This window comes from Balaenoptera physalus (genome assembly GCF_965194825.1).
Source record: "Balaenoptera physalus genome assembly, chromosome: 3".
Classification (NCBI taxonomy): domain Eukaryota; kingdom Metazoa; phylum Chordata; class Mammalia; order Artiodactyla; family Balaenopteridae; genus Balaenoptera; species Balaenoptera physalus.
Genome location: NC_138890.1, coordinates 145,738,449 through 145,765,216, shown reverse-complemented (window position 1 = coordinate 145,765,216; position 26,768 = coordinate 145,738,449). Strand labels below are relative to the sequence as shown.

The following is a 26,768-nucleotide window of genomic DNA, read 5'->3' as shown; positions in this document are numbered from 1 at the left end:
TAATGTTCTTGGACTTGCTTAGAAGTCTGGAGCTCTGTGTAGTGAGAGATAAGGCCGGGTAGGTAAGCAAGGTTTGGAGCAGGAAAGCCTTTATAAAGGATCTCGTGTTTGTCCTGACAGGAATAGGGAGCTATGGGAAGGGTTAAGCAGGAAAGGAATTGATAGTATTTGCATTTTGAAAGATCACGCAGACATTCCAGGGAACACAGAGATGAATAAGACAATCAGCATGTTAATGAGCTCACAGCCTAGTAGGGAAGACAGAAATGTAAAATTCCATTAGAAGGTGGTATATTCAGTGTAATGGTAGAATCAGATTTAAGCGGTAGGAGAGTCCAGAGAAGAATCTTTTCAATTCTGTGTCTGAAATGGTGCTTAGAAGGAATAACATGAAGGAAAATATTGAAGGAAGGAGGCTCCAAATAATCCAAGGTCCTCCAGAAAACATTAAACCATGGAATGCTAGGCCCCATACTGAGGGAGGGAGGACACACATATCTCTGGTTGTACTGTAATTAGGCTTTTGGTCCGCTCCATCTCAGGCCTATAGAGTGGCCTCCACTGTCAAGGCCATTCTGGATGTTCTGTGGATCCCCTAGAGGGCTGTTTTCTGCTCCAACGAGTTCCTCTCTCAGAAGTATTTTCTTAGCAGGATTTAACCATTCCTAGCCCAGTTTCCTAGTTAATGTCTGTAACATGCTTGAATATCACTCCCCACCTCAGCTTGAACTTTCTAGAGAAGGGGTTCTCAACCCGTGGGCTCATTAGAAGGTAAAGAAATCAGCTGAAGGGGTCCTGACCAACAGGTTTTCAAAAGTAACATGAAACAGAAAAGAAAATATCAGAAGGCATCACACATAATAAAAATAAGAATTATTTCGTGAAACTTGTGTTTCCGCTGTGCGTGCATATTTGTGGTGTGTACCGGGTCACAATGTTCAATGTATGTCTTATTGTGGATCATTCACAAATGTTGAAACACAGTGCTCTAGAGAGTGATGTATCTAGAGCATACTTGGAGTTTAACAGGCTGCATTTCCACTTTATGAGCATTTATCCGTAAGTCATAAATTTGTCTTCGTGGTTGAAAAAATCTGTTTTCTTTATTCTCGGAGTTTTAGAGTTGGAAGCACTATCTAAGGTATTCTAGAAGAAAAACTTCTTGTCCAGTGTTTTTCAAATTATGGGTCATAACACTTCAGTGGGTGGTGAAATCAATTTAGTGGGTTCTTATCAGAATTTTTAAAAAAAGAAGAAAAGAAAGGAAAAGAAGAGAAAGAAGAGAAAATAGCAAAGTGAATAACATAGTAAGGAGAGTAAGGATAAGTATTTTTTCTTGAAACTTTTCTTTCAGCTTTGTACTCACATGTGAGTCATATACATATAGTATATATATATATGAATAGGTATATTGGGTTGCTATACAAAAATGTATTTCTTACTGTGAGTTGAGATCAGAGACATTGAATGAAGTCCAACCTCTTACTGTGTTCAGGAAGTAGCTGGTTACATTTCTGATGGATGGCCACCCAACTTCTGCTTCAAGACAGCTGCCGACGCAGAGCTCAGCCCTTTCGTGCAGTTGACTTTGTTGTCAACCATTCCTAACTGCCATCAAAGGGTCTTCTTTCTAATGCACTGCCATTGGCTTCCCTGTAAAGAAACATTGGGCCTCCTAGTCCAATATGGAAAACACAGAAGGCATCTTCACCATCTTCATTTGACAGTCTATCTCTTATCTAATGACACTGGCGTATGTTCACTATATCCTCTCTACCCCAAGCCAATCAATACCAGCCCTTTGAACTCTACCTCAAGTGGAGATGGGTCTAGAGCACTTCTGCCAAGTGATCAACCTAGAAAACCACTTTTTCCTAGGATATGGACACTAGGCCTTTTCAACAGCAGGTAGTCCAGAGAATTCATATTGAGTTTGTGATCAGTGCCCCCTGCCTTCCCCATAGATCTTTGCCACACCAGGTTTTCTCTGCTTTATTTCTATGCCATCAGCTTTTTAAAAAACCTAATATAAGATTTTACATTTATCATTTGAGTTGGTTTTGCCCTTGTGTTTCTGCACACGGAGGTCATTTTGACTTTTTATTCTGTCATGAATGTCTTGTGAGGTCATGTTCCAAGCAACTATTTGCATTTCCTAAAGTTCTTCTTTTTCAGATAGTTTGTTAGTGTATATAAATGGAACTGATTTTTGTATTTTTTTTTGTATCTTGCAACTTTATTGAATTTGTTCATTAGTTCTAACAGTTTTGGGGTGGAGTGTTTAAGGTTTTCTATATATGATACCATGTCATCTGCAAACAGAGACAATTTAACTTCCTCCTTTCCAATTTGGATGGCTTTTATTTCCTTTTCTTGTGTAACTGCCCTGGCTAGGACTTATAGTAGTAGGTTTCTTAGAAGTGGTCAGAGTGGGCACATTTGTTTACCCTTGTTCCTGATCTTAGAAGGAAATTTTTCAGCTTTTCACGGTTGAGTATGATGTTAGCTGTGGGCTCGTCATATATGGCCTTTATTATGTTGAGGTAAATTCCTTCTATACCTAATTTGTTGAGAGTTTTTATTGTGAAGGGATGTGGAAGTTTGTCAGATGCTTCTGCATTTATTGAGATGGTCCTCTTTCTTTTCTTTCATTTTGTTAATGTGGTGTATCAGATTTATCAATTTGACTATGTTGAACCATTGTTGCATCCCAGGGATAAATTCCACTTGATCATGTAAGATCATTTTAATGTGCTGTTGAATTTGGTTTGCTAGTATTTTTTCTACTTCTGTGAAAAATGCCATTGGAATTTTAACAGGGATTGCATTGAATATGTAGATTGCTTTGGATAATCTGGACATTTTAACCACACCTCTAAGGTATCACCTACAACTTCTAATTATAGTTTTCTCAAGTTAAAAATTTAAAGTCACTTGCAAAGTTATCTGACTACAAAATCATTCTAGAATTTTATAATCTTCTTTTCACTCTTTTACAGTTGCCTTGCTTTCACTTAGTTCAAAGGCAATTATGTTTTAGTGGTTCAGCTTTACCAAGTCTTTCAAAACCATTAAACACAGTTATCACTTATATTTTTTACTCATATTCACTAGTTTATATAATATGGCATTAAATAACATAATTACAATAACAAACAAAGTCATAAATAAATTTGGAAATAAACACGATGGACTCTTGATAAGCCAACAGCTGAATTAGTGGGAACTAATGAGGATCACTGGTTAATCTAACAAATTGGTAAAGTAGAGGCTGACAAGGAAAGCTTTGACTATGTGTGATATGCAGAGAGGTGCCGTATATTCATTTACCTACTTACTTATGGCTAATGTTTTAATATATTATACCAATCTTTTATATAGGTTAATTGATCATTCATGTTAGGAACCCATATTATTTATTCTCTTTGGATATTCCATACGATATTTTACATGTAGTTGGTGCTTAATTTATCCACATTCATACATAGAGCTAATGCTGCACTCATCTCTTCTCCACCCAGAGATGCTCTATTCCTTTTCAGTTATCACAACTCAAATATATTTGAAATCTAACTTAAATTCTTCCTGGTCTCATATACTTTCCCCAGGATGCCAGTTCACATTGACCTGTTCAAATATGGCTCTTGAAATATGCAACTTTTCACTGGCTTCCTAATGGTCTTTAGATGTATTATCTGCCGATTAGATTATAAATTCCCTGAGAATGGAATTGTGTTTATAGTTCCTTAGAGCCTCCCAGAATATAACTTCTGTGATGGATGCATGGTTGATAATCATTAATCACCTGCCAACTGAATAGCCCAAGGCAGCCACCTACTGGGTTTGATGGTACCAAGAAAAATGATTGTCCACTAAGGGTGAACTTGGCAATAGTTGAGGTGGTCAAAATGCCACAAGAAAGGGAATAAAACAGAAAAATATACCACCCTGTGGTATTATGACTTTGGATAAATTATTTTCCTTCAGTGTCCACGTGGGTAGAATGAGAGAATGGACTAGACAGTGACTCTAAAAGTTTTGGGATCATGATTATCTTTGAGAATCTGATAAGAAGCTGAGGACACTTTTCTTAGGAAAATGAAATGAATTTCACATGTAGAATCTTGCATGTAATTTCTGAGAGCCCTCAGACACTCGGACCAAACAATCTCTAAGATTCCTGATAACCAGGCTGGATGCTAATATTGCCAGTGGTAATGCTTCCTCCCACCAAAACGAACCAGTGAGTGTTTTGATTACTTGAATCAGCTAACTGGGTTTTGAATAGTCACTACTGACCGAATTGTATCTGTCCCACCTGAACTCCCCCACCCAACCACCTTCCAAAGGTGTCCTACTGACCTCCTGAGATACAGGACGCACAACCCAACCCTATCCCGCTATTTGGAAAAGTTTTTAAGAGCCTGCCCTACTGTTGGCTGCCCATCTGTACCTGGGATGGCTGCACTTTCTTAGGCTGCTTCTTCCCCTCTAGGCTTTTCCTGGTTGGGGAAATTGGGAGGCTAGTGTTGCTATGGTGATTTGACTGGCAACTTTGTAGTTAGGATGATTTTCTTTAGTGAAAGAAGGTAAAGTTATTGTTTGAGGATGAACTAAGGCAATACTTTTGCCTGATTATCTCTCTCTCAACCTTGCCTTTGCACTTTTGTACCTCAAGAGACTCTAAAAACATTTAAATGGAAAACCCATGACAAACTCAGAGGCAAAATGTTAAAGGTTTTGGACTGGTATTCAATCTACATGAGCTTTCCTCTCTCACTGTATATAATGAAGTTAAATGTTAATGATGTCAATCTCTTATTCGCTGAAAATATAGCTTTCTTTCTTGCATTAAATGAGCAAATAGAAAATAATCTCTTTTTTTGTGGGGGATGGGAAGCTGTAATTTTTACATGAAAATTGTTGCAGATATTTTCAGGTAGCTCTGGGTAGACAGTGGCACATTCTGAGAGCAGTGACAGGTCCTTTCCTCTATAAATGCCACAAGGGAAACTTAGCAAAGGATAACAGGAGAGTTTTATCTAAAGATCATATCTTTCCTGACTTTACTGTTAGGCATCCCTGTGGCTTTCCTCTGTGAAGTGATTTTGTTCTAATTTGAGTTTGTAAATGTGTTTCCTTCCACTCACCAAGGTTTTCCCTTTGATGACAAAGTTAGTTTACCTGAGAAATCCATCTTTAGGGAAAGGATACCGAGAAAGAGAAATGAGCCCTGCATCCTACAGTGGACATGCTTGTGACCTCTGCTTCTCCAAACACATGAATTCTTGTGAGATATGGGCCCCATAAACTCCTCATCAGCACGGTGAGCCCAAGGAAGCACTTTTGCTGGACTTAAGGACTCCATCTGGCTTTCAACAATTCTTGCTAATGAAAAACTAGGAGAGCACATATTAGAGAAATCTGTGTACCATCCAGGCATCCCCTTTTAGCAAAATGAGTCTTTACTTCCTTGCCTATTAAGTAGTTCATAAAGGACAAACATCAATATTTTTTGCTTCCTGCCTTCCTCTAAATATCTGTGAGCAGAGGGGTTTAACAATAGAAGAGCTGAGAGGTTGGTCGGGGAGCAAACTAAAAGTTGGAGAATCCCCCAATCCCTATCAATCACCCCAATTTTTCATTCAGCATCAAGGATCTTCTTAATCTAATCTTCCCCCATCAACCCAAGTTGGCCTCACCATTTATCAGCTGTGTGACCTCAGGCAAGTTACTTACCCATTCTGTGCCTTAATTTCCTCTTCAAAGAAAGGGGTGTGTGTGTGTTTAATATTAGTATCTACTGTATAGAGTAATTGTGAGAAGTAAATGAGTTAAACTATTAGAACAATGCTTGATAAGCATTGAAGAACATGATAAATGATATCTATTATTAGTTATTAACAAAACCTCTCCACTCCCGTTAGACCATTTGCACTGTCCCCCAGCCATGCACAAACATTCCCAAATTTCATTTTGTAGTTCTTATTACCTGGAAAGCTCTCCTTTCTCCCTCCAACTAGGAAGTCCATATAGAACGGTACTGTCCAATAGTGAATGCAAGCCTATATGAAATTTTTAAGTTTTTTGATAGGGGCATTTAAAGGGTAGTAAGAAACAAGTGAAATTAATTTCAATAATATGTATTTTTAACTCACTGAATCCAAAATATCATCATTTCAACATGTAATCAATAAAAATATTAATGAGATATTTTACACTTAAAAAAAAATCCATTGTACATTTTACACTCACAGCACATCCCAATTCAGACGAGCCACATTTCAAGTACTGACTAGCCACGTGCCCTAGTGATACTGCATTGAAGCTCATGGGTATAGAGTGAGCAGGTGGCCAAGGGTTGCCTGCCAGCTCTGTGAGGTGGGTACATCCCTTACATAATGGCTAATCCATGCTGAGCATTTACAGTGTGATGCTGTTACCGAACCAAACTTGGGTCTGCTTGCCCGAGCACAGTAAAGCCGGTCTACGGACACCGGGTTGTGGTGAAGGAAAGTGCAGCGTTTATTGCAGGGCACCAAGCAAGGAGTCCAGGTAGCTAGTGCTTAAAAGACCTGAACTCCCCGAAGACTTCTCAGGGAAAGGTTTTTAAAGGTGTAAGGGAAGGGGGTTGTAGGGTGTGTGATCAGCTCATGGACACTCCTCTGACTGGTTGGTGGTGAGATAATCGTGAGTCAATATCATCAACCTTCTGGTTCCAACTGGTCTGGGGTGTATGTGCCTGTGAGCAGCAGACAGTTAACTTCTTCCACCTGGTGGGTGTTTCTGTTTCTGCAAAACAGCTCAAAGGATGTGGCTCAGAATATTATCTGTAGCCCTTGAGGAGGAACTAAAGGTCCTTGACTTTGTTTAATGGCTAAACTATTATTATTTTATCGTTAGATGGGTTTTTTTTTCCTTTCTGCACTTTCTCACTTTTCTGATTAAATTTATTCTTTGTCTAAAGTTTTTCTACAGGCAAAAGGCAGGCTGAGGACATTGGGAAGAGGGGGTTCCTGTTCAGGGAGGGCCCCATAAGGTCCTGCTCAGTTACATTGCCAGGCACTGTGCTGGGATACAGAGCTCATTTCTCCTTTATGACGGCCCTCTTAAGTAGGTACTTTTGTCACCCCATTTTACAGATGAGAAACTAGAGACTTAAAGAGGTGAAATAGCAGCTAGTGAGTAATAGAGGCAGGATCTGAACAGCTCAGCCCAGCTCCAGAGTTTGTTCTCTTACCCCCTGTATGCTGTCCCCCAGATGGAAGCTGGACTTTTTTTTTTTTTAATCCTTTTATTATTCTTTTTTAACAAACAGCCCCAGGGATAGGGGACCAGGGGAGGGGGGAGGAGGGGAAGGGAGGCCCCAGCCCCGCAACCCTTCCCCACCCACCCCTTTCCCCCTTATGTATTTATAATCTATATACAAGCCCCAGGAGGTGGGGGGCAAAGGGCCCTCCCTCAGTGGGGTGGGGGCAATCCAGGCTCCTTGTCCCCTGGGGACCCAGGCTCCTGTGCCCTACGGGACGGCCCTTCTCGAGAAGGTGGCCCCGTCCCCTCCCAGGGCTTTGGCGTCCAGCGCAGGGCATCCGGTGGGGAGGCCTGCTGGTAGAGGTCGATGCACTGGCTGCAGAAGACTCCGCTGTAGGTGGAAGGTGGGACCTTGAGATGGGAATTGAGGCCAGAGAAAGACCTTCCAGCTGGAGGAGTACGTGATGACCCAGGTCCCCCAAGGTTGCTGTTCAGTTTTCGATAATCCTGGAATGGCTTTAGTTCTACTGGGTGCAGCTCTGCCCGCCCCAAGCTAGGACCGAAGGGCCTGGCAGGTGAAAGCAGCACCGGGTAGCAGGAGCAGGCGGGGGCTGCACAGCCAGGCTGGGGGGCCGCAGAGCAGGGCCCACAGGTAACAGAGAAAGGGGGGGTCGGGCAGGAGGCGGCGCTGGTGGCAGGGAGCCCAAGTTCACCACAGGCAGCTGTGAATCCAACGTGGGTGGAAGCATCTGCTGGGCAGGGGCCCCTAAGGGGAGGAAGCCACTTTGGCCCCCAGGTTGCAGAGGAGGAGAATAAAAATCTGAAGGGGATGGCAGATCCTGTTGCACCTGAAGCAAGGGTAGGTCTGGCAAAGGGCTGGGTCAGAAAGCTGGAGGGTAGAGGAAGGAAGATGGAGGGTAGAGAACTCCTCCAGCTGGCAACTTCCCCAGCTCTGTTGCTTGCAGTGTGGAGAAATCCAGAAACTGGCCCTTGACAGCTACCCCAGAGAGCAGTGCCAAGGGTCGGGCTGGGCCTGGGAGGAGGTACGGGGCTGTGATCTGCAAGGGTGCAATGAGGGGGTCCCAGGGCGGAAACCTCCGTTGTTGGGATATAGCTGAGAGGCTGTGGCTCCCCCTGAAACCTGAGAACTGGGAGGCCCAGGGCTGCCATAGAAGACCTCAGGGTACAAGCATTGGCCTGAGGAGCTGGTCTCTGGGCCACAGTGCCCAGAACCCAGGTTCTTGGATTGTGGCTCAGCTGAGGCAGAAGAACTTGGGAGCAGCTCCCAGTCTCAGGCGATGGGAATGGCCTCAGTGACTGATACCGTTAGCTCCTTCTCTGCTTTTAAACTGTCTCCCACCACTAGGCACAAGTCTGAGTCCATGTGAACATTCGGCAAGTTGGCACACTTGTAGTTTTGTGAAGAGTAAGAATGGCCGTGCTACAGAATCTTGTTGGGTTTTCCCATGGCAGTTCACGCAATTAGTCACCCTAGAACATTTATATTTGTTTATTTTGTGAACAGATTGTGAATAGATGGAATCTGTGCTCTCCTGACCCCTGGGAATGGAAACTGTCAGGGGAAGGCTTGTTTACGAAACATCTGGAAGGCAGAGTCCTTGAAACCGAATTCCTATGTGGGGATCTTTTTACCACAGTCAAGGCCATGCAAGGAAAAGCGGGTGATCTTTAATCAGTGCTTAAAACTGGCCCTAAAAATGATCTACTTTCTTTTATTGGCAAGGGCTTAAAAATCATGACCTGGGATTTCAAATCCAGATCACTTTTAGGTGGGAAATGTTCACTCATTTTGATAAGTCTTGCTTCCAGAATTCAAACGCGGTTAGTTTACATGGCCAGCAAGCTTTCCTTCCCTCTGCTGTAACTGAACTACTGCTTCTCATTCTGTTTTGTTTTTTAATCAATAAAGGCCAGATTTTGACAAGAGTTGGACCTTAATCCAAGAGCAGCTCCAGATGGATTTCATGGTTATCAAGGGCCTCGATCCGGACACCAACTACCAGTTTGCCGTGAGGGCCGTGAATCCCAATGGTCTCAGCCCCCGTAGCCAGCCCACCGACACCATCCGAACCGCCCGTGAGTACTGCGGTCCTTCTGAAGGACAGACAGACGTAGCTGCGTTGCTGGGATTGCCTCCTGAGGACCCACTTGACGGAGGTTTCTTAGCGTCCCGCAAAAGGGCAGTCTGGAAGGGGTTGTCCTCAGCCTTTCCTGCTGTGGTTTTCCCAGGTCTTTGGAAGTTAGAGGCCCTCCACAGGGCCAGGCTGCTTCTTTGTACAGGAGGTCCGCAGAAGGTTTATTTTTGCATTATCCTTAGGGAGTTTGAGGTCAGTTTTCTTTCATGAGTACCAAACAGATCACCTACCAAGATGATGTGCAGCCCCTGCCCCTTTCCATCTTTTGGAAAAAATGGGTTCAGCTTAGAATCATAGGAGAAAAAGTGCTGCTCCCATACCCTTCAGGGTTATTCTTCACCGGCAAATCAAGGATGCTCAAGTAAAATCAGCCCCTCTGAAGGATGGTCAAGGAGAATCCAAGTTGCTAGCATGCCGCCGTGTAGCTGGGGGTCTGTAGCATAGGCTCTGTCATAGTGCCTCTCTGGGGGCCTTGGGGAAGCTTGGGCCAGTTCATCAAACCATCTAGAATTTTGTGAAAAGTCAGATTCAGATTGTGGTCTGGGGTTTAAGAAGCTCCCACACGATTCAAGAACTACATTTCGATTGCTTAGTCCACCTTGCCAATCTGGCTTTTAGAAACCTTTGTCTTTTGGAAGTGGGAGGTACATGTACGCAAACCTAGAACCCTGTGTCGTGGGGAGATCTCAGAACTGAACTGTTGGCACTTCTTTTGTTTGAAAACTGTAATCTTTTCAATTTTGCCAGTAAATTCCTCCAGGTTCTTGTGTCTGAAGAGCCCCACTACCGTCCCTGGGTCTCTTCAGCCAGGAAAGGAGCTCTCAGAAAAGAAGCCTACTTAGCGCTGTCAGATGCTTGCCTTGGCCAGCACAGAGCCCTGCGTTCATTGGTTAGCTGATCTTTCTAAACTCCTCCCCTCTGCTCCACAGCAGCCCTACAGCTGACTTCTGTGCCCACCTGCTGTTTCCAGGGGTGGAGAGTCACCAAGTTCCCTAAGTCCTAGGAATTTAGGCTCTTCTAAAACCAGCCCTTACCCTAACCTTGAATGTTAGGACTCCATCCTTCAAATTGAATTGTTGGGGAATATGGGGATGTAGTGAGGCCACACCCTACACACACACACACACACACGCATGCACACACCTACATACACAGTAACTACCATCACTCAACAATTGTTTCACTGCTCTTCTTTAGAATTTAGAAGCTAAAACTCCCCATTCATGTGGCTAGGGATGAAGCGCCTTCTTTCTAGAAGAAATGTTAACAATTTTATTTCAAATCAAAGGAGGGCCACCTTCCGCTCTTGCTGGACGAGATCTACTCTGTATTCTTTGGTTAAACTTTGTGATGCATGGCCAAAAACTGGGGCAACAGTAGCTGAGGCAGGCCTCAGGATCTGACTGTGTTTTGAAACACGTAGTTTGTCTTTCTGTATTATAAACCGAGCAGGCACTCTGTGTTGTGTGCCTACCCGCCCTTCCCCAACATTGAACTCCTGCGCTCCCATTTTGTGAGCTGCCCCACGTTCACGTCTTTCCTTCTATCCCCTAGTATCTCCTTCTCCACAGAGGCAAGAAAGTGCAGAAAGGATGAGCTCTAGCACTTCAGCTGGCCCTGGATGTGGGTGTGGAGACTGGAGTCAGGGGAGGGGGCATGGAGGGGCATCTCTTGAACTTTTTCTTTTTAAACTGAAACACTAGTCTGGTCTTGGAGTTTCTGATAATTATTTCCCCTTTGGTAGATGCCAGCTCTGTGAATTAAGTGGGATAAGGTATGTGAAAGTGCTTTACAGACATGTAACATTTTGTTACAATTGGTCTCCTTTGTGAAGTAAAATTCATTCTTTCAAAGTAATTGCGTGCAGGGGATGTGGCTGATTCAGTGAAAACTCTCAATTACGAAATATTCTTAAATAAGTCAAATTTAACTGTTTATATATATATGGTTACTCAAATCAGGATAACAGAAATAGAATTTATTAGATAGCCTGTTTCGTGAATATATAAGAATGTGCTGTCATTGGTATTTCAATTGTGATTTTTTTGGTCATGATCATTTCTAATGTTTTAGAAAAACCTGTGTTCTGGCAAATGTATACTTCTTATTCTGCTGTTTGTCTAGACTATTATTTTACCTCCAAACCCCACTTTTCTGTATATAAAAATGCCTAATTACCAAATACCCTTATTGGAATTATAATAAATTCTGAATATCAGAGCTACCATTGGGAAAGCCTCCTATGGGCCGGCTGCATCTCGAGCACTTAACCTGGGAAACCCCATATTAATCCTTACAAAAACCCTGTGCCAGAGGAATAGTATCCCTTTTTAATAGTATCCTTTTTTTAAAACATAGATTTTTAAAAATTGAGTCTTTGAAAGATTACATATTTTCCCAAGAATAATAATTGTAAAGGCAGGATTTGAACTTGGGTTTGGCTGATTGCTAAACCACTTCCCTGAGTGAGATTCAAATTAAAGAATGTTCTTATTCTTCTAGTGCAAAATGGCATGAGAAAGGTAAGGTCAGCAATTAAATAAAGTACAGGGGACAGTCCTTGTAGAATCTATGGACTAAAGAAGTTCTGACAGCACAGAACAAGAATTTTTTTTTCTTTTAAAACCTGTAAAGTGTATTGCACATACCAAAAGGTGAGTAAAACATACATACAGGTCTGAAATTCTACCAACAAGCATCAGTATAGCCCTGGTAGTTTACAGCTGGCAGCCCTTGTGATTGGTTAGACCCAAGTCAAGAAGTTGTTAAATATTCTGAACACCTCCTGAAGGAATTTGTGAGATGAGTATTTCTACCTGCTGGGCTTCCCCTTTCTCATAGCTCCTACTCCTCCCCACCTCCGGGTCCTTCCTTCATGGATGTTTTGTGGGTTCATGCTCCCTGAACCGTGAACCTCAGGACAGATGTCAAGCGAACTATCAAGGTGCAGCGGGCTCGATGGGAACCCTTGGATCGCACCCCAGACACTGCCACTCGCTGAGCTCCTCTGTCACCTGGTTTAGGCTTGCATGAACCTCCTTTCATAAAAAATATAACACATCACCTCTAGTTACTCACAAAGCATTGACTTCCCCTGGACCTATTAGTGCCCGACCCTGTTAGCAGACCTCGGGTGCTCTGTGTCTGTAATTAGTGAAAGCCAGGGCCCAGCGTTTGCCTTAATTGGTGCTCAGCCTGAGTGAGGAAGAGCGAGGGTTTTGATGGCTTCACCGGGGAATTGTGAGGTGTGTTCAACGTCCACATCTTAGCTTAGCTCCACAGCCTTACAGGTAGAAAGGGAAGGAAAAATTAAGATGTTTTAGTGTCCAGATCCTCTGCTGAGAACTAGATCATTTCCGACCTTGACTAATACAGATGCTACCCTGTATTGACTCCCATCCTCTCAGCAGAGATTTTCCACACATGTCAACACATCTTCTCTTCCTCTAAGGAAATACAAGAAAGACAAAGATCACGATTCCTCATTCTTTACCCCATTCTACTCTACTTTTTTTTCTTCCAGAAAGAAATGCCAACAACATTATAATTTGCCTATTATTCCATGGCATTCTATTTTCCCTTGGTTGATCTTATAAATTAGCCAATCAGAACGGGACTGGTGGAGCCTCACGAACACAGGGGCACATATGTGGCTTTGTAGTAAGACACATATTCTCCCCGTCTGGTGGTCACTTATTCTCTGGGATCCAAGCTTAGCTTGATCAAGAAGGATGGAACAAGTAATAAGGGATATGAATTGTAAATAATAGAAATGGCAGAAGTCAGAAAGTCATGTGTTTTCTTTCTTTTTCCCAAAAACAAATGAAATGAAATGAAAAATCACTCATATGTGTAACCAACTCTAGGATTATATAACCTTCCCTGGGTATGGAACTTGGTCCTACCACCCTAAAGCATTTAATTTCTCGTGTTCTATCCTCATGATATAAGCAGAGAAAGAACCAATAAGTTTTTCATTGAAGTGAAATTGGTATCCTCAGGGAAGTCCCTAGTAGAAGGTGTTCTTTTGATCCCAGCAAAAGTCATTTTGCTCCTTTCTGCCTCAGGGCTTTTGTACCTGCTGTTTCCTCTACTTGGAACTCTCTCTCCCCAATCTTTCTATGTCCCTATGACCTCCCTCCCTTTCTTCTTTTATATCATAGCTCAGATGTCACTTCCCCAGACAGGCTCCCCTAAACTTCACACACTGTCTCCTCAGCCCCGTTCCCTGCTTTGCTATGGCCCTTTCACTGCCTGAAACTCTTTACTTATCTGTTTCCCCCCTTCAGTATAAGCTCCATACTGGAGTTGGATCGACTCATTCAAGGTTGTGTTCCTAACACCCTGTACAAAGTAGGCTCTCAATAAAATATTGATTGAGTACATGAATGACTGAATGTGACTTCACAAGCCAAGAGCCCGTGACTACTTTGGTGGCTGGATAACTTTCTACTGCTACTGTCTGGGAAATTTGAAGAGAAGATGTGAGGAGAAAGTTGGTCTAGAGACCCACCAGGCCAAAAATGGGTTTGCCCATTGGCAAGGTTTATAGGCAAAGTCGAGCTCCCAGAATTGCAATGAGACACAAGAACAAAGTAGAGTGAAAGAGGGAGGGAAGAAGGAAGGAAGGAAGGGAGGGAGGGAGAGAGGGAAGGAGAAAGCAAACCCAGGGAGTTTAAGTTCAAGGCAATAAGGATGGAAGAGAGGCCTTTCAGAGAGATTTCAGTGATCAATAGAGTTCCATTTGCTAATAAGGAGGTTGAGGAAGGGAGAGACATTTCCCAACTATTGAATCAAGCCCTTATTTTACCACTGTGTTCTTTTTTTTAATTTTTCCATTATGAATTATGATCATTTTTATAATTGAAAAGATGATGGATCTGAAGATTTAGGAAGCTGGTTGAGGATATTATTACATTGATATTTTCCATTTTCCTATTAGCAGTAAATTTTTGAAACCCTTATTTCTTTTTTTTTGAATTTTTTCTTCTTTTTTTTATAAACCACTTTATTGAGATAATATATCACACAATTCTCCCATTTAAAGTACACAATTCAGTGGTTTTTAGTATATTCACAGGCTTGTGCAAAAAACACCAGAACCAATTTTAGAACATTTTCATCAACACAAGAGATAATCCCACCCCCCTATAAGCAGTCATTCCTCATTCCTGTCACCCCAGTCCCTGGTCACCACTGCTCTGCTTTCTGTCTCCATGGACTTACCTCTTTGGGTCATTTCATAGAAATGGAATCATTCAATATGTGGCCTGTCATGTCTGGCTTCTTTCAGTGAGACCATGCTTTCAAGGTTCAGCCATGCTGTAGTGTGTGTCAGTATTTCATTCCTTTTTTTTTTTTTTTAGTACTAGTTGTTTTGTTTGTTTGTTTGTTTGTACTGCAGGTTCTTATCAGTCATCAATTTTATACACATCAGTGTATACATGTCAATCCCAATCGCGCAATTCAGCACACCACCATCTCCAACCCACCGCGGTTTTCCCCCCTTGGTGTCCATACATTTGTTCTCTACATCTGTGTCTCAATTTCTGCCCTGCAAGCCGGTTCATCTGTACCATTCTTCTAGGTTCCACATATATGCGTTAATATACAATATTTGTTTTTCTCTTTCTGACTTACTTCACTCTGTATGACAGTCTCTAGATTCATCCACATCTCTACAAATGACCCAATTTCGTTCCTTTTTATGGCTGAGTAATATTCCATTGCATATATGTACCACATCTTCTTTATCCATTCATCTGTCGATGGGCATTTAGGTTGCTTCCATGACCTGGCTATTGTAAACAGTGCTGCAATGAACATTGGGGTGCATGTGTCTTTTTGAATTTTGGTTTTCTGAGGGTATATGCCCAGTAGTGGGATTGCTGGATCATATAGTAATTCTATTTTTAGTTTTTTAAGGAACCTCCATACTGTTCCCCATAGTGGCTGTATCAATTTACATTCCCACCAACAGTGCAAGAGGGTTCCCTTTTCTCCACACCCTCTCTAGCATTTATTGTTAGTAGATTTTCTGATGATGCCCATTCTAACCAGTGTGAACTGATACCTGATTGTAGTTTTGATTTGCATTTCTCTAATAATTAGTGATGTTGAACAGCTTTTCATGTGCTTCTTGGCCATCTGTATGTCTTCTTTGGAGAAATGTCTATTTAGGTCTTCTGCCCATTTTTTGATTGGGTTATTTGCTTTTTAAATATTGAGCTACATGAGCTGTTTATATATTTTGGAGATTAATCCTTTGTCCGTTGATTCATTTGCAAATATTTTCTCCCATTCTGAGGGTTTTCTTTTCGTCTTGTTTGTAGTTTCCTTTGCTTTGCAAAAGCTTTTACGTTTCATTGGTCCCATTTGTTTATTTTTGTTTTTATTTCCACTACTCTAGTAGGTGGATCAAAAAAGATCTTGCTGTGATTTATGTCAAAGAGTGTTCTTTCTATGTTTTCCTCTAAGAGTTTTATAGTGTCCAGGCTTACATTTAGGTCTCTAATCCATTTTGAGTTTATTTTTGTGTATGGTGTTAAGAGTGTTCTAATTTCATTCTTTTACATGTAGCTATCTAGTTTTCCCAGCACCACTTATTGAAGAGGCTGTCTTTTCTCTATTGTATATCCTTGCCTCCTTTGTCATAAATTAGTTGACCATATGTACGTGGGTTTATCTCTGGGCTTTCTATCCTGTTCCATTGATCTATATTTCTGTTTTTGTGCCGGTACCATATTGTCTTGATTACTGTAGCTTTGTAGTATAGTCTGAAGTCAGGGAGTCTGATTCCTCCAGCTGTTTTTTTTCCCTCAAGACTGCTTTGGCTCTTCAGGGTCTTTTGTGTTGCCATACAAATTTTAAGATTTTTTGTTCTAGTTCTGTAAAAAAGTGCCATTGGTAATTTGATAGGGATTGCATTGAATCTGTAGATTGCTTTGGGTAGTATAGTCATTTTCACAATATTGATTCTTCCAATCCAAGAACATGGTATATCTCTCCATCTGTTTGTATCATCTTTACTTTCTTTCATCAATGTCTTATAGTTTTCTGCATACAGGTCTTTTGTCTCCCTAGGTAGGTTTATTCCTAGGTATTTTATTCTTTTTGTTGCAATGGTAAATGTACTCCTGTGTTCTTTCTTGATCATTAGAATAAACTTTAACATTTCTATGCTAAGTTAGAGTACATTTTCCCTCTGGTCCTCATGAGTCTAATTATGGTCTCAGATCCTTAGAGATTGTGTAGGGAGGTGTGAGAGGTGTTTGCTTGGGGTTTGGTCTTTGCCATACTCTTCTCCCCACAATCCATTTTCTTCAACAGCTTCAGAAACTTCCTCTTCTGCTGAGCTGAGACAACCCTCCTTGACCCCAATCAATCAAATTTCTACAATAAACCTGATTCCATGATGTTCTTTGCCTCCCCCGCTACCCCATCCCCCTTTTCTTGTCTCTACGGTCTTGCTTACTCAGACACTGCTCTGTTCAGCTGTTGTTGGGTGTGTATCTGTTTATGTCCTTTTGTCATACCAGTGTCCATGTGTGAATCTGACCTAGTTTTGCTCTGAGATTTGGACGCTTGTTTTTAATTGCCTGCCTCTCCAGAGACCAGCTTGGCATGCTGGGTCTCCTGGTTTCTCATATATGTAGCCACAAAATAGATTTCCTTTATCCCCAGTCACTAGGAAGGGCCCCTATTTGGTGGCAGTGCCCTGAACTGCCTGCAGCTGTGAGCAGAGGGGAAGCAAGTGGGGGCAGAAGGCAGTGGCATCCCTAGGGGTGGGAGGAACATTCAGGAAGGGACTGGAAGTAGCTTCTTCCAAAATCCGCATAACTTATCATCACCCTCCTGCAGCTTCCATACAACCTGCTGCCTCCTTTGGTCAATGTCTATGGAAAGTTCTTGGCAACCCTTGAAACCTTCTTACTGCCCCCAAACACAGTACCTTTGGACAGGGCAGAATCTGGCAGTCATGGCTGTGCTTGGAGAACTGTCTTCTTGGACAGAAACAACAGGTCATAACCTTTTTGTGAGACCTTCTTGGAAAGTCACTTAATCTCCCTGGGCCTTAGTGTCCTCATCTCTAAAATGGGCACAATAATGTCTGAGGCAGGTGATATTTTCTACTTCTCAAGATTATTTTGAGGAAAATACATGTGAAACAGTGATTATGATGTCAGTCCACTTTTCAAGATGAAGGAGAGGTTGATACTTGTTTCCTCACATAGTTACTGAAGGATGGTATAACTGACCTGGGTGACCACCAGCTGGTCTATTGCTTTTTCTTTATGACTCTGTGCCCTGAGCTGTGCTCTTGGGACTTGAAGTCATTAGAATGTTAGATTTTAGGAACCAAGGGTCAGGAACGAAAACTTTCCTGACAGAAGTGGAAGAATAGAAGAGACCACATGAGTTAAGTCAAGTAGAATCATTAGGATGGGTTTTGGTTGGTTGGTTAGTTAGTTTTAAAAGACTGCAGATTTAGAAGACATCAGAGAATTAAAACTGCTAGGCACAATTAACTACACTAACAATATAATTTCATGTCTCTCACCACTCAAGCACATCCTGGATTCAGGCAAAGAGAAAAACAAACAAAACCCTGCAGAGTTATAGTACTGTACCTCTAGTTTTTGTTTGTTTGATTTTAACCTTCCAAAAACTAGACTTTTACTTAGACAGGGTCAGCAGCTTTTTCTGCAAAGTGCAAGATAGTAAATATTTCGGGACCTTTGGGTCACCTTTGCTGTTGTAGCGTGAAAGCAGCCATAGACAATAAATAATGTGTGTGACTGTGTTCCAATAAAACTTTATCAATGGACACAAAAAATTGAATTTCATGTAATTTCTATGTGTCACAAAGGATTATTCCCTTTTTAACCTTTTTCAGCTATTTAAGAATATAAAAACCCTTCTTAACTTGTATACTGTTAAAAATGATTAAAGAAGACAATTTAGGTAATACAAACAAACTTAAACATTTCATGAAGTAAGCAGTGTCCATTCTCAAAGGACCAGAGGACTGCAAAATGAGACAGGAGGCAGGAAGCTTTTATAGGATAAACAATGAGGAACAAGGAAGAAAAAAGCAGAAAATGAAGAGAGAAGAAGGACATGAGTATAGAGCTCAGAGTTGCCTTGGCATTTGGAGATTGGCTGACTGGATACAGGCAGACCTCGAGACATTGCTGGTTGGGTTCCAGACCGTCATGATAAAGCAGGTATCACGATAACTCGAGTCACAAGAATCTTTTGGTTTCCCAGTGCATATGAAAGTTATGTTTACACAATATTGTAATCTATTAAGTATGCAAAGGCATTATCTCTAAAAAAATCAATTTAAGTACCTTAATTAAAAAATACTTTATTGTTAAAAAATGCTAGTCATCAATTTGAGCCTGCAGTGAGTTGTAATCTTTTTGCTGGTGGAGGGTCTTGCCTCCCTTCAGGCTCTACGTCTAATTCTAGTTCTCTTGCTAATTTTACCACTTCTGCATTTACTTCCTCCACCGAAGTCTTGAACCCCTCAAAGTCATCCATGAGGGTTGGAATCAACTTCTTCCAAACTCCTGTGACTGTGCATATTTTGACCTCTTCCCATGAATCATGAATGTTCTTAATGACATCTAGGATGGTGAATCTTTTCTAGAAGGTTTTCAATTTACTTTGCCCAGCTCCATCAGAGAAATCACTATCTATGGCAGCTAGAGCCTCACAATATGTATTTCTTAAATAATAAGACAAGTCAAAATAACTTTTTAATCCATGGGCTGCAGAATGAATGCTATGTTAGCAGGCATGAAACAACATTAGGCTTTTTTATTTTTTTTAAAGAAGCAATGAAATTTATTGATTATTAGGAATGAAATAAATAGGGAGGGAGGTGCCACTGTGTTAAGTAAATTGCCCACCACTCTATACACGTGCAGCAGCTATCCAGTTCAGGGTTTGTGTTTGTTTGTATTCACAGATGTGCTCATATTGTCTTTTCTAATATTTTGTCATCCCATGACTTTGAGCTTGTAAATGGCTTCCTGTATTCCTTAGGATGAGATGAGAACTTGCTTAAAATCATGTACAAACCTGACTGGACAGACCCCCACTTATCCCCAACCCCCCACTCCAGTTCACACTCTTTTGGAAACAACATTAATCTTGTCCATCTCCATCAGAGCTCTTGGGTGACCAGGTGCATTGTCAATGAGCAGTAATATTTTGAAAGCAATCTTTTTTTTTTTTTTCTTCTGAGCAGTAAGTCTCAATAGTGGGCTTAAAATATTTAGTAAACCATGTTGTCAGCAGATGTGCTGTCATCTGGGCTTTGTTGTTCCATTTATAGAGCACAGGCAGAGTTGATTCAGCATAATTCTTAAGGGCCCTAGGATTTTCAGAATGATAAATGAGCATTGGCTTCAACTTCAAGTCACCAGCCGCATTAGCCCCTAAAAAGAGAGTCAGCCTGTCCTTTGAAGCTTTGAAGCCAGGCATTGACTTCTCTTCTCTAGCTATGAAAGTCCTAGATGGCATCTTCTTCCAATATAAGGCTGTTTCATCTACATTGAATATCTGTTGTTTAGTGTAGCCACTTTCATTAATGATCTGAGCTAGATCTTCTGGATAACTTGCTGCAGCTTCTATATCAACACTTGCTGCTTCACTTTGCACTTTGATGTTATGGAGACAGCTTCTTTCTGTAAACCTCATGAACCAACCTCTGCTATCTTCAGATTTTTCTTCTGCAGCTTCCTTACCTCTCAACCTTGTTCTGGATTAGGCTTTGATCTAAGGGAATGTTGTGGCTGGTTTGATCTTCTCTCCAGACCACTAAAACTTTCTCCACATCAGCAATAACACTGTTTTGCTTTATCCTTTGTGTGTTCATTGGAGTAGCACTTTTAATTTCCTTCAAGAACTTTTCTTTTGATTCACAACTTGGCTACCCGTTTGGCACAAGAGGCCTGGCTTTTGACTTATCTCAGCTTTAGACATGCCTTCCTCACTAAGCTCAATCATTTCTAGCTTTTGATTTAAAGCGAGAGACATGTGACTCTTGCTTTCACTTGAACACTTAGAGACTATTGTAGGTTTATTAATTGGCCTAATTTCACTGTTGTGTCTCAGGAAATAGGGAGGCTGAGGGAAAGGAGAGAGATGGGGTCAATAGAGCAGTCAGGACACACACATCTATCGATTAAGTTCACCATCTTATATGGGCGCAGTTCGTGACCCCCCCCATTACAATAGTAACATCAAAGACCACTGATCACCATAACAAGTATAATAATAATGAAAAACTTTAAAATATTGCAAGATATGTCAAAATGTGACACAGAGATACGAAGTGAGAAAATGCTGTTGGAAAAATGGTGGCAATAGACTTGCTCGGCACAGGGTTGCCACAAACCTTCAATTTGTAAAAAACGTAGTATCTGCAAAATGCAATAAAGTGAAACACAACAACTCGAGGTGTGCCTGTAGGCTGTATTTTTGGTTGAGTGGAACATTTTCAGGGACATGAAAGTTATCTGAGTTTTGGTTTACTGATGTGGCAACCCTGGCAGAAGTGGCTTCATCTTGGGCCTAGAAGTATATTTCACCAGTACAAAAACAGGTGGCCTTCCAGATTTGGCCTGTGAGATGTAGTTTGTTGACCTCTGTAGTGCATTGCTGGCGGTTATCTCCCAAATTTTAGGAGATTCTCCAGGAAGTCTGGGAAATCCTCTCTTTGGTAGTAATTTTGTCAAAATTGGAAGGAATCAATTAGTGCATACTAAGGAAATTGTCCCCTTGATAGAAATCTCTGCCATTTAATTTTCACATGAATGTTCTGAAATAAATTAGAGACCTGGAGAGCCTGCATCCTAACTATATTCAGACAGGTTTGTACTGCTGTTAACAGAGAGAGAGAGACAGAGAGGAGAGAGGGAAGAGGCTTTGCTTGGTGTTACTCCAGGGGCTTGGGATGGGCCTATAAATTGGCGAGCTTCGTGGATTTGTAAATCTTCAGAATGTAAAATGAAAAAGTGAACAGGAAGAGGAAGATATCATTTGTTTCGCTCCTCGCCTAGACAGATCTGCATTTTAAATGTGCAGTCTGTGCATAAACATAATTTCAAGTGTGATTTTACACTCAGGTGCCCTCCAAGGTAACCGCTCCATTGACTTGCCAACGCCACAATGCCTGTAAAGCTGGGGAACACTCATTGGTGCAACTTTATTTGTTCTAAAGGGAATGATTCACTTTGCTGCTTAAATACCTGCTACCTATTAATTGCTCTTCTGAGACCTTTATACATCCTACGTTACCATACATTTACTTATCATCGGTGCACCGATATTTTACCCCTTCTGGCTAGATATGGACGAAAGACTAAAACAAATGATAAGAAAACATAATTTTCTAAAGAAATGGCACTCACAGTGCTCTAGTTTCAAATGTAGCATCTCTTTCATCAGTCAGCTAGTGTTTTGCAACCACACGGTGAACATGCTATTTATTCACTCCATCTCAATGGATTTTTAAACGTCAGTATATTGAAGTAATACACAAATGTTCTTAACCATTTTTCCTTTTGTTTCCTCCTACTTGCTTATTATTCGTTTTGTTCTCCTTCCTTTATACTCATCATTTCATGGTTAATCTTTTCTGCTCTTTGGAGCACTTCTTGCTCATCCACAATTCTCCACTGGGATCGTTTCTTAGCATCTAAATCCCTGAATCACTTAGGTGCTCTGATGAGGACGGAGGGCTGCATTTGTGGTTTGGCACAGAGAAGGGGTGTAGGAAATCAGCTTGACCCAGTGACAGACGTGTGGGAGGGACACAGTGCATGCTGGCTGAGTCTGATGGATCTCGTCTGATTATGCAACCACATAGGAAACAGATTTGTGCAAGTAAGAAGCAACCAAGGGAGAAGAGATGACTTTTCTCATGATCTCAGGTGTCACCAGGCTCCCAGCGGGGAACAGGGGCTCATGCAGTTTGGTAATTTGAAGTGAGTTTAGCGAAGGGACTATTTGCAAAAGTTTGAGTAGATGTAAGGAAACCAAGAGGGGGAAATTACCAGAGTCTGGAGGCAGACAGGGAGGGCAAGTGCTGCGACCTTCACACACGTGTCCTGTTACAACCACCTAGGGAGGAAGTAGGAGAACAAATACTCTTTTCCTCCCTCCTTCACTCCCCGCCTGGGGCCTCTGGCTGGGCAGACACAGTGGGAAGCCAGACAAGTCTGCCTCCCAGGGCCCAGGGCAGAGGTAGATCAGAGGGAGGAATCGCCCATAAAAAGGAATAGGATCATCTCCTATAATAAGAGGATGGTGCCTTTTAGGTGGATTGCAAAAATATTGATTATTTTTGGTCTTTCGCTCTTAGAGAGCACAGACCTTATCTCGTTCATCTTTGCCTATTTAGCTTTGTTGACTGAAAAAAAAATGTACAACGTGCGAGTTGTGAGTTAAGTTTTATTTGGGGCAAAGTGAGGACTATAGCCTGGGAGACAGCATTTCAGATAACTCTGAGAAACTGCTCCAAAGAGGTAAGCGGGGGAGGTCAGGATTATGTGATTCTGGTGAAGGGGGAGTACATGCACTCAAGCGCATACTTTCTGCAGAAGGTTGCCGCTAGTCACGAGGAGCAGACGTCACCTTGAAGGATTTTAGTGCTTTTCTAGATACGAGGAGATGCAAGAATTGGGCTCATAAAATTTTCTCCTGAGCATATCTAACTATCTGAAGGCCTTTTCTGCCAGTTTCTCCCAGAGCACAGAGTGCCTCATTCCTGATCTCCACCCTGAACTCCTTTCAGGGGGTGTTGAAGGTCAGCAGCTGCAGCGGTTCATAATTTAATCCTCGTAGAGGTAGATGGCAAGTGCCACTTTGTAGCTGGCAGCTTATTTCCTTGAACACAGGAGATAATGAGGTCTCACAGCTAATATTCGTTTACTGAGGGTTTGTAAACTCATAGAGCTGGAAAGGACCACCTCTACATTCAGCACGTGAGGGAACTGAGGCCCAGAATATCCCAGCAGCCCTCTCAAGGTCACTTGGTGGCAGGTCCTGGGCAAGAACCCAGTTTGGTGATCACTTTGTTTTCAACTTGATTCCTAATGTTAGTGGGATTCCTATTTTCTAAAGAATCAGTTTCTCAAGTTATTTTATGATATCTCCGTTTACTCTTTCAAACAAATATTTCATGCCCACTATGTGCCAGGCACTGTTTCAGATGCTGGGGATTCAGCAGTGAACAAAGCAGACAAAAGGAATTCCTGACCTCACAGACCTTACGTTCTAGTCAGGGCAGACAGAAGGTGAACAGATAACATTAAAAATGTAAATAGTGTGTCAGTTGGTGAAAGGGCTATGGAGAATAACGAAACAAGGAAGGGGATGGGCAGTCAGAGAAAGCCTCCTGAGAAGGTGACATCTGAGTAAGAAGGACGGGGTGATAAACCTGGATCGATTGATCTATCTATCATCTATCCATCCACCCGGTGGGGGAAGAATGCTCCAGGTAAATGCTGAGGCCTCGTTACAGGAGCATCCTGGGCTGTTCATGGAAAAGCAGGGCTGCCTGTGTGGCCAGGTTAGGGGGATGTGAGGGAGAAGAGTAGAAGATCAGGTCAGAGAGGGAGGTCACAGTCGGTGGAGGCTGATTAGGACCTTGGAGGCCAGTGGAGGCCATTGGACTTTGCTTTTTCTCAGAAAGAGATGGGAAGACTGGGAGAGTTGGGAGGCAGGGTGGGCTTGACCAGAGGGGCAAAAAGGCCTTACTTAGGTTTCAACAAAATCACTCCTCACTGGTATGTGAAAGAAGGACTGTAGCTGGGCAAGGGCAAGAGCAGCAAGACTGATTAATGAAACCCCTGCAATAATCCCAAAGCAGAAATAGCTTTTTTGTTGTTTCTAAATAGTAAAAGTAATCCATACTTATTATTAGAAAAAAAAAATGAACAACATACAAAATGCAAAAAAATAAAAATCAAGATGAAAATTATCTCTAATCTCAGCATCCAAACATAACCACTATTAACATTTTGGTATACATTCATCCAGAATTTTTAAAACTCCAGTATGAGATCATAGAACATATACTTTTTCTGTGTAACAAAATACTTTCTACATCTTTAAATATAGATTAATATAGATCTACATCATTAATTTTAGTGACCACAGTATATATCATTGTAAATCTCTACCATTTATTTAACTAATTTATTATTGATGGGCTTTTACATTGTTTCACTATTATATACAAAACTGGGCCACTTGATGGTTCCCTTACTTATCTTTTGGCTTGTCCAAGTTTGTATTTACCCCTTTGATAGCTCTATGAAGGAGGGTGGGTCAGGACTGTTATCTCTCCCTAATGTTTATCCAGAGGTAGACCAATGTGTGCAGCCAATTTGTACTATGGATGGCATTTGAAGCCCAACTCTCTTCCTGCTATTCTAACCATTAATAAATGTTTTGATAGATAGTATCCATACTAAAGCATGGTGTTCATACACACTTCTGAGACAAAATCTTAAAAAAAATATCACCTGCTGTAAGGTTGAAACTATCTAGTTTTGAAGCTTAGGTCTTATATTGGAGGTTTTGGTGGTTCCAGCTTCTCCTTCCCACTTGTGTGGAAAGTCATTAGTGTTGCCATATAACTCCAACCATACCATTTGCCATATTTTAGAATGTAAATGTACGTCCATTTTGGCCCAGTGAAATGTTTCTCCCATCAGTAGTCGATCACGTGGTCATGGAGGGATTCCAGAGACCCACAGATTCTGAGGATCACAAACATTAGGGAATGACCAAACTGCTCCTCGGGAGGAAGGATGAAGACTGATCCCCAGGTGGTGGTAGTTCACAAGTCACCCAGCAGATGGCGATAGTTCACAGGCTTTCAGAGCCGGAAGAGCCCTTTAGAATCAGTTTGGAGTCCCTTGAGGTGGTTGAGATGAGGACAAAACGGAGAGGTTCCATTATGTTGCCTCAGATGACTGACTTCTTCCATGGTTAACTAGTCCCACCAAAATGGGAGAGGGCAGCTAATTTTAGATTTTAGTTTTTGTAATGGAAAGAAAAGTTCACAAGCAGAAACTGAAGTCTCTTCAGTGATCTGAGACTTTTATAATATCTTACTTCTAATCAGTGCTGAGCCCTAATGGTAAAAAGAACTGATACAATAAATTTATCTCTAAAATAAAATGAAATAAAGGGCTGTGAAATTCAGAAAGAATTTAAACAATGAAAAACAGAAGAGCGAGAGAGAAGAAAAACTGCAAATGACTGGAAGTTAAGTCAGCCTTTTTTGATTGTTTTTGCATCAGACGTCACCACTGGTTATTATTTACATTAATCTGGAAAATGTTTTGGTGATGCTCAAGAAAGTAAAGAATTTAGTTTCTGAGTCTACAGTGATTATTTCTCTTGTTTAAACATTCATTTGCCAATTCATTTTTTTAAATAAATGTATTTATTTATTTATTTTTAATTTTGGGTCTTCGTTGCTGCACGCGGGCTTTCTCTAGTTGCGGCGAGCGGGGGCTGCTCTTCGTTGAGGTGCACGGGCTTCTCATTGCGGTGGCTTCTCTTGTTGTGGAGCACGGGCTCTAGGCACGCGGGCTTCAGTAGTTGTGGCTCACGGGCTCTAGAGCTCAGGCTCAGTAGTTGTGGTGCACGGGCTTAGTTGCTCCGCGGCATGTGGGATCTTCCCGGACCAGGGCTCGAACCCATGTCCCCTGCATTGGCAGGTGGATTCTTAACTACTGCGCCACCAAGGAAGTCCTGCCAATTCATTTTTTAAAATGTGTATTTAATACCAATGATATGCCAGGCAGTTTCTGGGTGCTGGGTTCTTAGCAGTAAGTAAGATAGACAATCTCTGCCTTCATGGAGCTTATATGTGGGAGAATCAGTCTCAGTAAATAAGTAGATAATAAAATAAATACTTATTACATTATCCTACATAAATAATATACCTTTAATGTTAAGTATTAAGAGGAAAAGAGAGGGGGTGAGAGGGCATAGAGGATGCAGGAGCTGCTGTTCGGAATAGGCTACCAAGGAAGCCTTCTCTTAAAAAGAGGTTTGAGCAGAGTCCCTCCTTGTGGGGGGAGCAGCAAGTGCAAAGGTCCTGGGGTGAGAGCAGGCTTGGGATATTCTACAAACAGTAAGGAATATGGTAAGTGAGACGAATGTTAGGAAATGAAGTCAGAAAGGTAGCCAGAGGCCAGGGGTCAGATCATGTCCAGTCTTGTAGGTTCTGGTGAGGACTTTGGGTTTTATTCCAAGTTAGATGCAAAGATCTTGAAGTGTTTCGAGCAGCAGAATGATCTGATGTGATCTACATTTTGAACAGGA

At 41.7% G+C, this 26,768-nt stretch overlaps 1 protein-coding gene across 1 annotated transcript in view; it reads left to right on the top strand.

Moving 5' to 3' along the window:
- The window catches only part of EGFLAM (EGF like, fibronectin type III and laminin G domains), a 163,946-nt gene that overhangs the window by 69,942 nt on the left and 67,236 nt on the right, over nt 1-26,768 (top strand). The window contains exon 7 of the mRNA XM_082453703.1: nt 9,182-9,348. Coding sequence (XP_082309829.1) covers nt 9,182-9,348 — 167 coding nt within the window. The remainder of the gene's footprint in view (nt 1-9,181; nt 9,349-26,768) is intronic.